This window comes from Pinus tabuliformis, chromosome 5_1 (assembly GCF_031772625.1).
Source record: "Pinus tabuliformis cultivar Carrire ecotype Pingquan chromosome 5_1, CPIR1, whole genome shotgun sequence".
NCBI lineage: Eukaryota > Viridiplantae > Streptophyta > Pinopsida > Pinales > Pinaceae > Pinus > Pinus tabuliformis.
The window spans coordinates 185,928,977-185,947,853 of NC_142305.1; the positions used below are offsets into that span (position 1 = coordinate 185,928,977).

Consider the following 18,877-nt stretch of genomic DNA (forward strand, 5'->3'; position numbering starts at 1 on the left):
ACACCTGTTTTTCATCAACTTCGTTTCGGAATGTACGAGAAATTTTACCACTGGACCGAACATTCCAAATAAGATATCGTCTGATCATAATGAATTAAACTACAAAAGTTTGAATGTCAAGGTAATAGCAGTGGGGAATACATATATAATATTCTTAGGATTACATTTTTAGGCATGTCTATTAGTCCTTTGGATTTATATGCCTTTTCCCAGTCAAGATTCAATATTTCATTCCCCAGTCCATGATGGTTATAAATCCGATCCTTGCTTAAGACACATGAAAATGGAAGACACATAACAACTCAAACTTCTGAAGTGCCAATTACAATCCAAGAGTACGTATTGATATTTCCAAAATGGTTCCAAATAAAGTAACCTCATGTTCTGTGGAATTTACTTGACATAAATACAGTCTTTCAAAATCAAACTCTATGCAGCCAATTCAACACAACTCAGTCGAAAATCTAAGGCATATGCCCATACTAAAAAGTTCCTGGTAGAGCAGTTTGCAAGCATGAGGAACGTTTACTTTTACAACATGTTTAGCAGTTTTACAAAATGGGCAGTATGGACCTCTTATACCATCCCTTTGGACCACCGTTGCAAGCATGTGGCAGGATCCGCATACATGCATACTTGAGAAATCGCTCAAATAGAACAGTCTTTCCATTAGATTGGCAGTCGCCCCATGAGCAAGCATACAGTCGCGCTCCATCTCTCCAAATTTAATACCTCCATGGCGTTTTCGATCAGCTACTGGCTGTCGAGTTAAAGGATGCACAGGCCCATGGTTCCGGTATTTGATTTTGTCTTCTGCCATATGTATGAGCCGCTGATAATACGTTGGACCAATAAATATCTTTGTTTGCATTTTACCACCTGTCCGCCCATTATACATCTGCTCTTTTCCCCACTGTTGATAACCACAACTGCGGTGAAAAGCATAAAAACACATCATATATATGTCATTGCACCGGGGAAGATGTCTATCCGTATATCTGTGTGGGCGTATGTGTAGCTAGTAAAATAAACAAGTTCCGAAAAGCATAAAGGCAAATTATATCGTTGCAGGGGAGGAGGTGTGTGTGTAAAAGGACAAAGACAAAGCCCAGGGATCAATAAAGTGCTTAACAGATGCCAGTTTTGATCCAGGTACATTACATCAATGGGAGAGATGTGTGTGTAAAAAGACAAAGTCGAGGGATCAATAAAGTGCTTAATAGATGCTAGTTTTAGCCGATCGTAGTACTTTAATAGATGCTGGGTTTTGATCCCTCGGAGTACTTCAATTAATGCGAAGATACGTGCTTAGAAAAAGACGATAACAGGGATCAATAAGCAGTTGCGGAAAACATGAAGGCACATTATATCATTGCACCCGGGAAGATGTCTGTGTGTGTGTTTGTAGGCATGTGTACAGCTAGTAAAAAGATAAAACGGATCAACAAAATTCTTGAGAAATACTGGTTTCGATCCCTGGAGTGCTTAATATATGCTGGGTTTTGATCAACAGGGGAAGATGTTCGTGTGTATCTGTGTAAGCGTGTACATAGCTAATAAAAAGACAAAGCCTAAAAGGGATCAATAACGTGATTGATAAATGCTGGTTTTGCTTAATATGGATTTATGCTATTTAAAAAAAAAGTACTAAAAAACACAAAGCCCTGTGAGTGATCAATAAAGGCAAGTGGTTGATAGATGCACGTTTTGATCACTAGATGTCAGTTTTTGATCCATGCGAGTGCTGTTTTGCGGGATCAATAAAGGAAAGTGGTCGATAGCTGCCCGTTTTGATCCTCAGATGCCAGGTTTTGATGAATCTATGCTGGTTTTTAAAACTAGTCTCGACTCTACAGTTGCTTAATAGATGCCAGGTTTTGATGGATCCATGCTGAGTTTTAAAAGGAAAGTTTCTACTCTACAGTTTTTTGTATGATACACATTATAAAAATTCATAGTGCACGCAACATGCTTGCAAATTGAAACTGTCTAGTTCCTACATGACTAACTTTAAAACTGACCTGCGAAGCCGTTCAGTGATATTCTCAACAGTGATGGGTCTAAAAGGTGTAGCATCGCCGACAATGCCACTGGAAGCGATGGCTTTTCCAAGGGCACATTCAAAAAGCTGGCCCGGTGTTTGTCTCGAAGGAAATGCATGCGGATTGATGATTACATCAGGAACAATGCCCTCTTTTGTGAAAGGCATATTTTCTTGTTCTTCTATAAAACCCACAACTCCTTTCTGGCCATGCATGCTAGAAAACTTATCTCCAAGGGATGGAGCTCTCACGTCTCTCAATCTTACTCTGGCAAATTTTTTACCGTCATCATTAGTTGCCATTATAACCTGATCCACCCTCCCCTTTTCCGTGTGCTTCAACTTGAGGCTAAAATTTACATCAGATGGCTGTGAGCCCACCTTCCCAATTAAAATATCACCGCTGTAGAGATCTGAGGCAATGAACGGAAGTCCATCTTCATCAAGCTTGTCTACTGCTTTCAAATTTCCTGGCTGAGGTTTACCAAAATCTACTTCTAATCTTGATGAAGAAGCATTGTTAGAGCGATTTTCATCATGGTCCGTCTCAGATACAAAGGTATGAAAATGCATCGATCGGAACAGCCCACGGTCTATTGAAGCATGGTTAGTTACCAAAGAATCTTCCTGGTTATATCCATAATGAACGTTGACAGCAACAACGGGGTTTTGACCATTGTAGAATTGCACCTGATTGAGGCATTCAGATGTCATAGTCTTAAACAAAGGTCTCTGGGGATAAAATAACTGATGAGATGTGGTGTCACATCTGGCATACTGATTTATTTCATAGTATCCTATTGCTTGCCTTGAATGTTTTTCAGATTGATACAGTGTTCTCGTGGCAAGATTGTGATTTGCAAATGGGATAAGGCCAGCATTGAGGCTTAATAAAAAAGATGGATCCAATTCACAATGACTGAACTGTGGATAGTCTGGGTTCTTTTCAGCTCTACATAAAATGTCAATCCCACAAGCTATTTGAACATCTTCTTCTTCTTCAACGCCTAAAATTTCTATAATACCTCTTTCCATAAGATACTTGAAAGGGTTCTTACTTTTCTTAAATTTATCAAGCTGGCGTTTAGATATGCAAAGCCTTTGATTTTTTACAACGAAAAGGGGCCTTAAAAGCCTTCCAGCATCAGAGAAAATGCGGATCTCATTCTGCTTGTCATCCTTTTTAATTTCAACCTGAGAAGTAAAACATAAAATTCTGTTAATCAATTGAATTAGAGAGAAAATTTTATTTGAGATGTGAAAGTATGGACTATATTAATGCAGCAGCATTTTATATTCACCAGGTATTTGCATTTGAAATCTGCAAGAGTATACGCCTATATTGATCAAGAACGTTTATATTCTCAACAAGCAGCTAGATTATTGATTCACTTAATCTGCATTTTCAAAATTAATTTCTGGCGCCATTCACTATACAGTTTTTAAAATTAGATTTTATTGCAAAGATGGCGTCTAACAAATGAAACGAGAAAATAACCAGAATAATTTTTTACACTTTCAGAATTGTAATAGATTGTCAGTTAAAACTATAGAGTCTCCTCAGCATATCTTCCCCAACACCATAAGACTTTGCAGATCATATTCTTTAGAGTTATACAGGTAGAATGCCAATAAAATAAAGACAAGCCAATAAAAATAGCATATGCCAAGCGCCCAAGCCTCTAATGGAGTTAAGAATTTACCATAACACTCATCATTAAACATTGTTAACAGATGAAACACATGATGATAACCAACAACACTGAAGTCATAAAAGACAAGTCGAACGCCAAATGAGGTAGTCACACATATCTCAAGTATTATAGATTTGAATTTTGCAAAGGAGGATAGACCTTGCAGCTCTGTTAATAGTATTGCTGCACTTCTATTAGCTACTAACCGCTAGAAAAATGGCTCAGTTACCAATCAAATGAATTACCTTTTGTGCCCCTCATCTTAACAAAACCTTTATATTTTCCCATGGAAATATGATCTTTTCTATTTCAAGAAAATGCGAAGATTACCAAAGTATACTAACTGTTCTCTCTTGATTCAATAATAAAGATCATATCCTTCCTTTTATTGTCAAATCAATTAATTAGGACCAACCTTTATGCTTATCTCAGAGGTTCTTGTGTCGGTTCTATATCCATTGTCCACCGCTTCCTAGGTGACTATCACTATGGGTTAATGCTCATATCTTCAGAATCAGTTTACCAGAAGTTAGTTATCTAAAGTTTATCTCATAGAAAAATCTGGCCCGTCCAAACATTCAAAATTAGTCATTTTATGCCCATCTCAGAGAAAAGCCTTTCAACATTTGCACCTACCGACTCATCCAAACATTAAATGGGTGAAAGAGAGTGTGCATTTGTGTACTCATATCCCATCTAAATTTTAACTTCATCGCATGGAGGATGTGTGATTGGGGCGTGAAGGTGTGTGTTGTACATGCACACACACTCCTTCACCCATCACAACCCTTGGGATTGTGTGCGCATAGTAGCATACACATTGTTACCCTTTATGAGGGTGGGGGTTGAAGAGGGGTCTGTGTGGGGGAGTGAAGAGGGGTGTGTGTGGGGGAGATAGCTATTCTCCAAATTCTTGGTAGGTGACTATCCTTGCAGGTTAATGCAAATACCTTCAGGGGTTTACCAGAACCTAGTTAGCTTATGCTTTCGCAGACAAAAATCTTTCAAGATCTTCTCTGACCCGTCCAAACAACGTTACGTCAGGTAGCTAGTTTGTGCTAAGAAGGGAAGTTAAGAGTACTCAATTTATAGACTAATACTGGATATTATTGTTCTCTCTGAGAGGATAAATCTCCTCTCTTTTTCTTTCATCCTCTCTATTTATTAAAATAACTACTTTTGGACGTTAGATCTAAGAAAACAAACGAGTTGGTGAATTTATCATTCCTCTAGGCAAGGGCACTAGTATTCAAGGGATATTAATATTTCAATATAAGGGCTCCTCAAAATCATATAGGTCTTATTAAATGACCTAAGATAGTTTACTAGCTCTCAAGGCATCAATCACTACGTAATAACCTAGAGAGATAAGATGGGGTTTATCCAAGAATTTCACAGCTGTGAAGTGAGTTCCAACTATTCTAATCAGAATCCCAGTTATAAGTCAGGAGACCAACTAGATAGAGTTGGAATTATGTAATTTATATATCCTGCATAATTTGCATAAATCACAGAAAAAATGTTAATTTTAGGCAACATGGTATGTTCTATGCTTTAGAGCAATTTTACTTCAATTTTTTTATTAGCCCAATATCAATATCCAGTTTAGCGATCACATCAACATGATAGGAAAACGCAGATAGAACATAAACATGATAGTAAAACACAGATAAAACATAAACATAAACAGTAGAAGACAAGCCAAGACAAGAGGACACAAGATGTGGCACCAGCCAGGACAAACCCCAATGCGGGGAAACCCTTGATCAATTCTTCTTATAGTCTTCAACAATAGTTCAAGAGAGAGATAGTACAACTTACAAATTTGATAATTTATAACAGCAGCAAAAGAGCCCTAACCAAAAAAGGCAACATTGGTCAACAGGGCAGATTTGACCCTCAACAAATCGGTCAACTTCAGTCAACTTCGGCCTGCAACCAGGAAGATGAATCAGCCCTCAAAACAATCTGAAATCAGCCCAGTCAAAATCTGGTCAAACAGTCAACCTGCGGTCAGCCCTAGCCGCAGTCAACACTGGTCAAAGTCAACAGTTTGCCTCAATTTTTGTGCCCAGAAATGCGGCCTGTTGGGACATAAATACTCCACCAACAATCGCAGTCAAAGAGGTCAACGTTGCTGGTCAATGCATGGTCAAACTGTCCCAGAATTTGGTCAATGCAGTCAATGCCCAAAAACAGAAATTTCACCTTTTTTCCTTCTCACACATGTGGAGAGAGAATGCTGCCCAGAAATGCATACCCAATCAATGAGGAGAGAGAGACATGTGTGAAGTGTGAGTGTCCAAATGAGGCTAAGTCATCATGTATTACTATTTATAGCAAACGTTGAGGATGAATAGACGTGACTGCGCACGTGTGGAGAGAGAATGCTGCCTAGAAATGCATACCCAATCAATGAGGAGAGAGAGACGTGTGAAGTGTGAGTGTCCAAATGAGGCTAAGTCATCATATTCACCTTTTTTCCTTCTCACACATGTGGAGAGAGAATGCTGCCCAGAAATGCATACCCAATCAATGAGGAGAGAGAGACATGTGTGAAGTGTGAGTGTCCAAATGAGGCTAAGTCATCATGTATTACTATTTATAGCAAACGTTGAGGATGAATAGACGTGACTGCGCACGTGTGGAGAGAGAATGCTGCCTAGAAATGCATACCCAATCAATGAGGAGAGAGAGACATGTGAAGTGTGAGTGTCCAAATGAGGCTAAGTCATCATATATTACTATTTATAGTAAACGTTGAGGATGAATAGACGTGACTGCTGGGCTTCTGAGCCTACATAAGTTTGCTGGCCAATCTTGACAATTTGTCCATAATCAAAATCAATTCATAACTTCATTTGTACATGTCGAAATCGGACGATTTCTAGATCAATCCTACACCTCTTGGAGAGAGGCCCAGAAATGCATATCCAATCAATGAGGAGAGAGAGACATGTGTGAAGTGTGAGTGTCCAAATGAGGCTAGGTCATCATGTATTTATAGCAAACGTTGAAGATGAATAAACGTGACTGTTGGGCTTCTGAGTCTACATAAGTTTTCTGGTCGACCTGGACAATTTGTCCATAACCAAAATAAATTCATAACTTCATTTGTACATGTCGGAATTGGACAATTTCTAGATCAATCCTACATCTCTTGGAGAGAGGAATCCAAGAAAAATATCAGTTGTCATAAATAAGATGACCCATGTGGAGTTTGGACCTAGTTGCCAATTTTAACACTCCCTCTCAGCTAGGGAGAACTCCATTTGCTAATCTATACTCTCTATGCCATCAATGCACTGCTCTGCTCTGCTGAACTATGAAAAAGAAGAAGTGATCGAGAATGTATCATACCATTCTCTACTGACCCGAAGTCAGTCCCAAATAAGAGAGTCTCTCATACCACTATTACTGACCCAAAGTTAGTTCCAATCAAAAGAGAGTGTCTCATACCACTCTTACTTGTTGATTAGTGGTTGTCATTGATGTCAACCCAAGCAGCACTAGGGGCTGCCCAAATCTTGCATGAGCATTTTGAATTGACAAATTACTCTATTCTGAGTCAAGGATCTTCTAGATGGATTCTATTCGTCGATATGTTTCCGTTGATATATGACACACCATGTAATTCTTCACGGTTTGAGAGATATTCGTGTTTGAAGTTAGTAACCCCAATTAGTGGGCTAAAACTCTATGGGGTTGTGGCATGGCACTTATAAATCGTTGTGGTCATTGAATAGTAAATAATTAATAATGTTTTTTTCCTAAAATCCCTCCAACTTTCACTTGTTGAGGACCCTCTCAACTCAAGTCTTTCATATAAATAATGACCCTCATTTTTTTCTTTTTGTGAAGCTTCAAAAACTGAAATTAAAACCCATTTGAGCTGAAATTTTGATGAACCTCGTGACCGAATTTCAAATCTTCATTCGCTATATTTTCGGAGATATGATCTAAGGAAGTTAGGGTTTTTGCAGGCTCCCAAATTCCATGTCAAACAGGTGATGTTGGGAAAATCATGATAAATTTCTCTTTGAGCATTGGATTCAAATTTCGTAAATAGTCACAGAAAGAAGACGGACTGTAGTTTGTTGAGTAGACTTTTAAAGGCCGAAGGTCGCAATTGTGACACATGGCACTTGTTCTCTCTATTGAACTAGTCTATAATCAAGTCATCGTGCGAGAATGGGCATAACTCTTTCTTGAAGAATTCAATCTTGATCAGACCTGTGGGGTTGGAAAGAGGACTCAGAGGGCTACCACAGGACGAAATTTCAAACTTTAGAGATCCGAAATTACATAGATACAACAGATTCAATATTGAGCTCCTAGAAGGCAAGAAAAAGCATGCATTCAAGGATCACTGTAGTAAGGACCGCACACCAACAGTCAAGGGTAAGTCTCCTACATCAATGTATGTATGATTAGTGTTTACATTGAATTTTGAGTATCATCTCTGACATATGTTTTTGCAAGACAACGTAAGTATATAGAGTGTCTCGATTATATTTCTATGTCTCTATATGTCACAATTAGTTTTTCGGATGTCCTATTCTTGATACTACACATTTTATGCTACATATTCTTGATGCTGCACCAAGTTTGCTAAATCTATATGTTGTTGTAAGTTCATGTTACTTGTCTTGTCATAGTTGATAGAATGGTCTCTATTGTTGTACTTAGAACTTGGTCCATCACAAGTCTAGGGTCTGACATCATTCTGCATAATTGACTCGTATTCTTCATTCATAGCATCCTTCCATACTAGGGTTTGACATCATTTTGCATAATTGACTCGTATTTTTCATTCATAGCATCCTTCCATACTTGTTGCTTCAAGACTTTCTCGAATGATGAAAGTTCATTTTGAATGATAGTGCTCATGGCGGTCAAATATCCTTGATCCCTGTTCGACTTCTTGCTTTCACGAAAAGTCCCCCTTGGTGCAATCTGCCTCTCGGCATCTTCAAGAGTCTCCCTAAGCCATGAGGGTCTCCTTTTGGAGGAGGAGGGCTCATGAGGAGGAGGGTCAATATGATCCATAGGTTCATCAACATCAGGCATCATTTCGTCCTCTTTCTCACCCTGATTTCCGTGTCATCTTCTTTGTCCTTCCTTAGGATAGGAAGGTTGTTGATCTTCTTGAGGGCCATATCTTCGTCGAAGGTGACATCATGAATTATCTCAACTTCCTTTTGACCAACCACATAAATTCTATATCCCCTAGAATTTTCACTATAGCCCACAAAGATTCCTTTCTTCCCAGATGCACGCAATTTGCTTCTTTTCTCTTTCGGCACATGAAAATATATGAGGCTTCCAAAAATTCTAAAATGAGAGACATCGGGTTTCTTACTAGTGAACATTTTTTCGGGAGTCTTGGAGTCCAATGCTTGATGAGAGCATCGGTTTTGAACCTACACGACAGTATTTGCAGCTTTAGCCCATAGAAACTTCGGAAGACCTTGATCATGAAGCATGGCATGTATAGCTTCTACAATAGAGCGATTCTTCCTTTCAACCACACCATTCTGCTCGAGAGTGTATGGCGTTGTAGTCTCCCTCTTAATGCCAACTTCTCTGCAATAATCTTGGAATTCATTGAATTTGTTCTCCGTCCCATTATCAATCCTCAATATCTTGATTTTCTTCTCGTATTGGTTTTCGATCAAGGCTCTGAAGTGTTGGAACTAGGTGAACACTTCATCCTTCTTCTTCAAGAAGTAGATCCAGGTCTTGCGAGAAAAATCATCCACAAAGGTGAGATAATATAAGTATCCTCCCAAGGAGTTTATGGGCATCATACCAGATATGTCGGAGTGGGTCAATTGCAATATGTCTATCGTCTTGCTATTGCTTGAGGGGAATGGTCCCCTTGTAAGTTTTCCTTCGGCACATCCTAGACATACACCTTCATGCTCTACTTTGAACTTGGGCATACTTGTCACCATCTGTCTCACATCGGATAGGGCCTTATAATGAAGATGGGCGAACCTCCGGTGCCATAGTTCAGATTGTAGAGATGTGTCGCAAGACATGGCTCCCAATGGACTTCTTCCAACTTGATACAAAGTGTCCCTTGAACCCAAGAGTAAAAGCATTTTTAAAATTTCTTTTCCAAACACATACCTTTCCATCGATAAAAGCCACTTTGAATCCTTTATCTTCCATTGCTGAAATGGACACCAGGTTCTTCTTGAGATCGGGTACATATAGTACTTCTTGAAAATGAATAGTGTTACTTTGTTCAATTGAAGGGTAACATTCTCTACTCCCTTCATGGAATAGGTGGCATCGTCTCCAAGGATGATCTCCAAGTTTGTCTCCTTTTCTATCAGAATAGAGAGGGCTTCCTTGTATTCGGTGAAGTGCCTTGAGGCACCACTATCAGTCAACCAATTTCCCAAAGTGTCCGGAGGAGAGGCAGTGGAGAGGGCCAATATAAGATAGTACTCTTTTTGCTTATTGTTAACAACATTGGATCCTTCATACCTAGAGTTCCTTGATTTCTTGGAGGGTCGACCATTTCCTTGATGTCTCACATTCCTTTTCCCTTGCCATTGGAACTGCCATTCCTTTGATCGTTGTTGTTGAAGTTGCCCCTGGAATGATTGTGATCATCATCATGCGATGTGTCCCTTCTATTTGGACACTCCCTTGCATAGTGGCCAAACTTATTGCAAACAAAGCATCTTCCCTTCCTTCCATTTTTGAATCCCGGTTTTCCTTGACTTTGCTTCTTTGAATCTCCATTGTTCTTCCTCTTGGCATGAGCGGAGAATGCAGTGGGGTTGCTTCTATTAGAAGGCATTTCTTTGCTCCACCATTCTTGTTTCTTCTTGAATGCATCTCGACATAAATTCTTCAAACCTTGGAATTTGATCATTGTTGAGTATAGTGGTTCTAAATACATACTACTTAGGTCGGAGTTCTCTAAGGATGGTGAGAGTAAGTTCCCTATCAGGAATGAATTCTCCAATTGAGAGTAGATCATTCTTGATCTCAGTAATCCTCAAGAAATAGGATTGAATGTCCCTGTTCTTGCCCTTCTTAATATCCTTCAACTTATTCTTGAGAAATAGAATTTGATTAGCATTACTAACCTTGAACATGCCAACCAATCTGCCATAGATCTCCTTGGAGGTTTTCAATTCGAAGATATAGGCCACCAGATGCTTGTCAATGGAATCTATGATAATCTTCTTCGCTTTGACTTCAGCCCTATTGTACTTGGTCTTTGCAACAACCGATGCATTTAAAGGAGGTTTTGGGATTTTACCTAGCACATAATCCATCACTTCTTTTTCTTCCAAGGTCAAATCAAGAGACATATTCCATCCATGATAGCCAGATTTATCATGGAGCTTGTCTTCAGCCGGGAAGTAGGATGAGGAACCCATTGAGTCTTTTGTCCTTGTCCAACTGTCTTTGGTGATTGCTCTTTCACTCTTGCTTGGGCTTTGTCTTCACCTCACCTTTGATACCATGTTTTATTTTAGGCAATAATGGTATGTTTTATGCTTTAGAGCAATTTTACTTCAATTTCTTTATTAGCCCAATATCAATATCCAGTTTAGCAATCACATCAACATGATAGTAAAATGCAGATAAAACATAAACATAAATAGTAGAAGACAAGCCAAGCCAAGAAGACACAAGATGTGGCACTAGCTAGGGACAAACCCCAATGTGGGGAAACCATTGATCAATTCTTCTTATGGTCTTCAATCGTTCAACAGAGAGAGATAGTACAATTTACAAATTTGATAATTTATAACAATAAGAAAAGAACCCTAACCAGAAAAGTCAATGCTGGTCAACATGGCAAATTTGACCCTCAACAATTCGGTCAACTTCAGTCAACTTCGGCCTCCAAACAGCAAGATGGATCAACCCTCAAAACAGTCCGAAATCAGGCCAGTCAAAATCTAGTCAAACAGTCAACCTGCGGTTAGCCCTGGTCGCAGTCAATGTTGATCAAAGTCAACTGTTTGCTTCGATTTTTGTTCCCAAAAATGTGGCTTGCTGGGACATAAATACTCCACCAAAAATCGCAGTCAAATAGGTCAACGCAGTCAATGCCCAAAAACAAAAATTTCAGCTTCTTTGCTTCGCACGTGTGGAGAGAGAATATTGCCGAGAAATGTGTACCCAATCAATGAGGAGAGAGAGAGATGTGTGAAATGTGAGTGTGTCCAAATGAGGCTAAGCCATCATGTATTTATAGCAAATGTTGAGGATGAATAGACGTGACTGTTGGGCTTCTGAGCCTACATAAGTTTGCTGGCCGACCTTGACAATTTGTCCATAATCAAAATAAATTCATAACTTCATTTGTGCATGTCGAAATCGGATGATCTCTAGATCAATCCTACACCTCTCGATAAGAGGAATCCAAGAAAAATATTAGTTGTCATAAATAAGATGACCCATGTGGAGTTTGGCCCTAGTTGCCAATTTTAACAAAAAGTAAATAGTTTAGTGAGAGAGGTAGGCCTACATGAAAAATCATAGGAAAAAGTAAATATTTTGGCGAGAAATGTCGACTCACACTCGTCTAGAGGTGTGAAACAAGAGAATATGCTAGGATTGCAGTTCATAACGAAGGGAGGCACACAAGTCAATAATCAAGAAAAAGGAAAATGGAAAACTGTAGGCTCAATAATAAATAAAAAGAAGGAAAATGGAAAATTGTAGGTTTAATAGACTAATGGAGACCCAATTATGTTCCTTAGAAATTTAACATAAACGTCCTATATTTTTCAAGGATAAATAAGGAAGGGAACTACACTTCACCTCAAAGAACTTATGAAAAACCTTATAATGAGATAAAAATACCAACAATGAAGAATACCTAAGAATACCTAATAACCATTATTGATAAAGAAGATAAACTTACATTAATTTACATGTATTCATCAAAGCTCACAATAATCATCCATGAAAAGAGAATCCATCCACATCATAAGTCACCTAAAGAAAATTGCTCAACTAAGCTTCCATAGCAAACTAGATAAAAAAATAATAATCCAAAAAAGTGATCTCTCCACAATGTGGAGAGGAGATCCAAATGAAGGATCGTGCCCCCCTATATATGTGAAAATTTCTAAACTAAAATTCTACTGCAGCAACTAATTTATTTCACCTACTTATTATTCACAATAAGTTATTTACAAAATCCCTTCAGCAAATAATAAAATAAATTCTACTGTAGTTTTCACACAATTACCCAAAGAAAAATACATGCACAAGAACCAATCACATCAACACAGTTGTTTGTGGACAATTGTCCCCGGAAAAACTGAATGCAGAAAAACCGATGTAGCAGATGTGGGCTTTATTAATCTTCAACAACAATTTCTTTTACAAGGAATGGTTTTACAGAGAAACTGAAAGAAAACACCTGAGGCTTTCCCTTTGAGACTTTTTGACACTTTGGACCCTGCTCCCACTCCTGCGTCACCTCTGTGCCAGTCTGAGTGGCTTTACATCCCTCTGCGTCAGCCTGTGTGAGGGTCATGTCTCTCCTCTGGACTGCGTCTCTCTCTGCGCTATCTCCCACTGTCCCTGTGTCACCTCCTCCTCAGTCATCACCTGCTGCTAATGCCCTCCTCTTCCTCCACCCTGCAACTCTCCCTCTGAAATCGATCTCCTTTACTTGAGAACCTATTTTCCTAGAGATACTGAGTATCTGCCGGTGTTTCCAAATGATCCTCAAGTCTTCTCCTATACTTTTCCTGTTGATGAATCAAAGACTGAGATTAAGTCTCTAATCAACGGCTAAGATTAAAACAGACTTGATCCTCGTCTTTTAGAAGCTTCTCACCCTTATCTTTATTAATACCCATTAATATTTTTATTTTCCTAAGTTTAGACTTAGGAACCCATTAAAAATATTAATTATTTTAATAACTCCTCATCCGGGTGGAATTTCTCAAAATGATTTCCAGGTCTTGGACATCTCATGTGCCTTAGCCTCTCCTCCAAATTTCAAGGCTAGAGCACATCCGATGCTACCAAAAATCAGCACTCCCTCTTAGTGAGGAATGTGCTCTAGCAATGCAAACATCACACTGATCTTTTGCATCGGTACCTGTGCTGATGCTTGCCCTGCTGCCTCACACACCATGCATTGTTGCTTCCTGTACTGCTGCCCATGACACTGCCACTGCCTCTGTTGCATTTGTACTGCAACTCCCTCTCAACATGCTGCATCATGCTGCCCATAGCACTGCGACTGCTAACTGCAACTCCCAACACTTATCCATTTTTGCTACTGAAATGGATTCTCTACCATCCCCATCTTCTCCTTGAAATAAACAAACTTTGTTCTTCCTAGAGCCTTGGTGAGGATGTCTGCCACCTGTTCTCCTGTAGGAGTGTACCTCAACTGTACTGCTCCTCGTTGGACACAGTCTCTGACAAAGTGACACTTGATATCAATGTGCTTCGACTGATCATGAAACACTGGATTCTCAGAGAGCTTGATGCAACTCTGATTATCACACATGATCCTGGTCGCTTCCATCCTTCTCTTGAATAGATTCACAAGCAATTTCCTAAGCCATATGGCTTCGCACGAAGTTGTGCTAGCTGCCATATATTCTGCTTCAGCTGAGCTCAGAGCCACAGATTTCTGTTTCCTACTACACCAGGAGGTCATTCCTAATCCAATGTTGAAACAATACCCAGTTGTACTTTTCCGATCTACTGAACTTCCAGCCCAATTTGCGTCAGTGAACCCACTTAGCCTGATGTCATTGCCTCTGGTGTACAATAGTCCATGCTCGACTGTTCCTTGTATATACTTGAGAACATGTTTGGCTACTGCCTAGTGCACCCTCTTAGGTTCCACCATGAACTGACTGAGGGTGTTGACAGCATAACAAATGTCTGGCCTGGTATTGACCAGATACATCAAGGACCCTATAAGTTGCCTGTACAAGGTGGGATCAATGTCTTTATCTTATGATGCATCAATCTTCTTCTAGTTGGTGATCACTGGAGTAACCATAGGTCTACAGTCTTGCATCCTGAATCTCTTCAAGATCTCTATAGCATATCTCCTTGGTCCAAGGAAGATCTCACCCTTATGCTGCCAAACTTCTAACCCAGGAAATAATGCATCTATCCCAAATCCTTCATGTCAAATTCTGCGGTTAGGTTCTTCTTGTAGTCTTTGATGAGCCTGGATGATCTTGTCAGGAAGAGATCATCCACATATAACACTAGGATTAGAGGCTCATTCTCTACGATAAGATAATAGAGATTAGGGTTTGCGTCACTGTTGACAAACCCCATCTTCTGCAAGTAGCCATCAATTCGACCATACCATGCTTTAGGTGCCTGTTTAAGCCCATACAAGCTTTCTTTAATCTGCATACATGAGATTTGTTCTCGTGTGTCTCAAAACCTTCTGCCTGTTCAATGTATACTTCCTCTTCTATTACCCCGTTCAAGAATGCCGTCTTGACATCCATCCGATGAATATCCCACCCCATCCATGCTGCAAGAGATATCACGATTCTAATAGAAGTATACCTGGCTACTGGGGCGAAGGTTTCTTTGTAGTCTATCCCTTCCTTCTGAGCATACCCCTTAGCCACAAACCTGACTTTGTATTTCTCCACACTGCCGTCTGCAACATATTTGACCTTGTAGATCCATCTAGAACCTACCACTAACCTATCCTGAGGCCTAGGTACCACTTCCCAGACATCATTGACCATTATAGAGTTGTATTCCTCCACCATAGCATCTACCCATACTTGATGCTAAACGACCTCCTGAAAACTAGAAGGTTCCCCAACCTAAGCTACTAAGGCTTGGTATCTGTCTGGCTGTCTTCGCTCCCTTTTATTATTCCTGGGTGCACCAATGAAGTCCTCTGCATTTGGTAGAATTTGTCGGAGTTTCCGGCTTGTTCTTCCATTGGTAGTAGGTACATCTATCAACTCTTCCTCTTCTTGAGATTCCTCTTGTTCCGAAGCTTTGTCTTCAGGAGAATTTCTGGTACTAGTTTCTGCTGGTCGAAGTGGTTTGACCAACAACTCGTCTTTCGACTGCTCCTCAGAAGGCATTTCTCGGGATTTCCTGAAAGCTCTGTCCTCCATGAACTTTACATCCCGCCGAACTACTACCTTCCTACTCCCTGGAAGATAGACTCTATATGCCTTAGCATTCTCGCTATATCCCACAAGATATCATTTCTCAGCAATTTGATCTAATTTCTTTCTCTTTTCTTCGGGTATACGACAATACGCTAAACTCCCAAATATCCTGAAATGACTGACTTCAGGTGTCTTCCCTGTGAAGACCTTCTCCAGAGTGATTTTGCCCAATGCCCTGTGTGGAGTCCTGTTCTGGACATAAACTGTCGTGATGCTTCTGCCCACAGGAATTTAGGCATATCCTGATCATACAACATTGCCCTAGCTGCTTCCACAATAGTCCTGTTTTTCCTTTTTGCTACTCCGGACTGTAGGGAGCTGTCCACTCTCTTCTGATGTCTTCCTTAGCGCAAAAATCGGTGAAGTCCTTGTCAACATACTCTCCACCATTGTCTGAGCACAACGCTTTTATCTTCTTTCTTGTCAGATTCTCCACTAGAGCCTTGAACTCTTTGAATCAACCAAAACCCTCATCCTTGGTTTTCAGAAAGTAGATCCAAGTCTTTCTGGAATGGTCATCGATGAAGGTGATGAAGTATTCGAAACCACTAAGAGCTTTTGTAGACATCGATTTGCAGATATCTGAGTGTATCAATCTTAGCACACTCTTAGCCCTATTGTTACTTCTGGAAAACACTGCTTTGGAATACTTGTCCAGAGCGCACCCTCTGCATACATCATCTCGTTCGGTACTTAGTTCTGGAACTCCTGATACTGTTTTCTTGAGAATTCTCAGAGCCCATTATTGCCTATCAGTGCCATTGGTGATTCTAGCTGCAACTTGTACAACCTGTTACTTTTGATTCCAATCTGGGCCTTCTTTTTCCAACTTGGGTGTTTGACACATACTTTCTCCTTAATGAAGAAAACATCATAGCCCTTGTTTGAAGTTGAGATACAGCGAGTAAGTTCATCCCCAATCCTGGCACATGTAGCACGTTGGTTGCTCAAAGCTTCTCCTGCTTCGGTTTGAAAGACCTATTGGAGTACACTTTGCCTTATTTCCCATGATCTGAAAATTCATTCTTTCTTCCTAATAATTTGAAAAAAATTCTCAGATTCCTGTCATATGCCAGGAAGCTCCACTATCTATATACCAAACCTCAGAGGAGGCAGAGTTTGCTAAGTAAGCAACTTTTTCTTCCAATCTGGAAGCTAACATAGAATAATTGAAATTCATGTCTCTTGTGCATTCTTTTGGAAATCTACATGAGTTCCCTTCAGTGGATGCCTCTGCATCATGCTCTTGATCCATAGTTGATTTTCCTCTCCTGTTGTCGGATCTATGCTCTGATACCATGTGAAAATTTCTAAACTGAAATTCTATTGCAGCAACTAATTTATTTCAGCTACTTATTATTCACAATAAGTTATTTACGAAATCCCTTCAACAAATATTAAAATAAATTCTACTATAGTTATCACACAATTACCCAGAGAAAAATACATGCACAAGAACCAATCACATCAACACAGTTGTTTTTGGACAATTGTCCCCGAAAAAACCCAATAGCGGGAAAACCGGTGTAGCAGATGAGGGCATTATTAATCTTTAGAAGCAATTGCTTTTACAAGGAATGATTTTACAGAGAAACTGAAATAAAACACCCGAGACTTTCCCTTTGAGACTTTTTGACACTTTGGAGACCCTGCTCCCACTCCCGCATCACCTTTGTGTGGCTCTGCGTCCATCTGCGTCAGCCTGCGTGAGGGCCACGTCTCTCCTCTGGATTGCGTCTCTCTCTGCATTGTCTCCCACTGTCCCTGCGTCACCTCCTCCTCAGTCACTGCTTGCTGCTGATGCCCTCCTCTTCCTCCACCCTGCAACTCTCCCTCTGAAATCGATCTCCTTTACTTGAGAATCGATTTTCCTAAAGATACTGAGTATCTGTCGGTGTGTCTCCAAATGATCCTCAAGTATTCTCTTATACTTTTCCCCATCAACTGAGATTAAGTCTCTAATCAATATGAGTATCTGTTGGTGTGTTTCCAAATGATTCTCAAGTCTTCTCTTATACTTTTCCTATTGATGAATCAATGACCGAGATTAAGTCTCTAATCAACGGCTAAAATTAAAATAGACTTGATCCTCATCTCTTAGAAGCTTCTCACCCTTATCTTTATTAATACCCATTAATATTTTTATTTTCCTAAGTTTAGAACCCATTAAAAATATTAATTATTTTAATAACTCCTCATCTGGTGGAATTTCTCAAAACCATTTCTGAGTATTGGAGATCTCATGTGCCTTAGCCTCTCCTCCAAATTTTAAGGCTAGAGCATATCCGATGCTACCAAAAATCAACAATATTTACAACGGAAACCAAAGTGTGTGGTCTAATTAGACTAATATCCACTAAAAGCCCTATCCATGATAGAAGGTGGATAAGTCTCAAGTTGATCCCAAGAATGCCTCGAAAATGAAAATACAACGCTAAAACATGAAAAACACCATCCAAAAGGCCACACGTGTAAGTGTAAAGGTGACATCATATCCAACAAGGGTCTAAATTCTCCAAATCTCATGTCTCTCCCCAAAAACTTGCAATGTATCATCAAAAGACACGTCTCTTCATTAAAGGTGCCATCTCATCATCAAGGGGCTCCATGTTTCATTAAAGGCGCCATCTTATCATCATAAGTCTCAAGATAACCCAAGAATGCCTCCAAAATGAAAATACAACGCTAAAACATGAAAAACACCATCCAAAAGGCCACACGTGTAAGTGTAAAGGTGACATCATATCCAACAAGGGTCTAAATTATCGAAAGCTCATGTCTCTCCCCAAAAACTTGCAATGTATCATCAAAAGACACGTCTCTTCATTAAAAGCGCTCCATGTTTCATTAAAGGCACCATCTCACCATCACAAGGGGTGCAACAACATTAGGGGCTCCATGTTTCATTAAAGGTGCCATCTCATCATCACAAGGGGTGCAACATCATCAAGGGGCTCCATGTTGCC

The 18,877-nt window shown here is 39.7% G+C and overlaps 1 protein-coding gene across 1 annotated transcript in view; it reads right to left on the bottom strand.

The window, feature by feature from the left end:
- Positions 1-284: 284 nt before the first annotated feature.
- Positions 285-18,877, bottom strand: part of LOC149164029 (DNA-directed RNA polymerase D subunit 2b-like) — a 310,324-nt gene continuing 291,731 nt past the window's right edge. Inside the window, exons 8-9 of the mRNA XM_089431932.1 lie at positions 2,022-3,235; positions 285-929 (exon numbers count right to left, since the gene is read on the bottom strand). Coding sequence (XP_089288058.1) covers positions 443-929; positions 2,022-3,235 — 1,701 coding nt within the window. The 3' untranslated portion in view covers positions 285-442. The remainder of the gene's footprint in view (positions 930-2,021; positions 3,236-18,877) is intronic.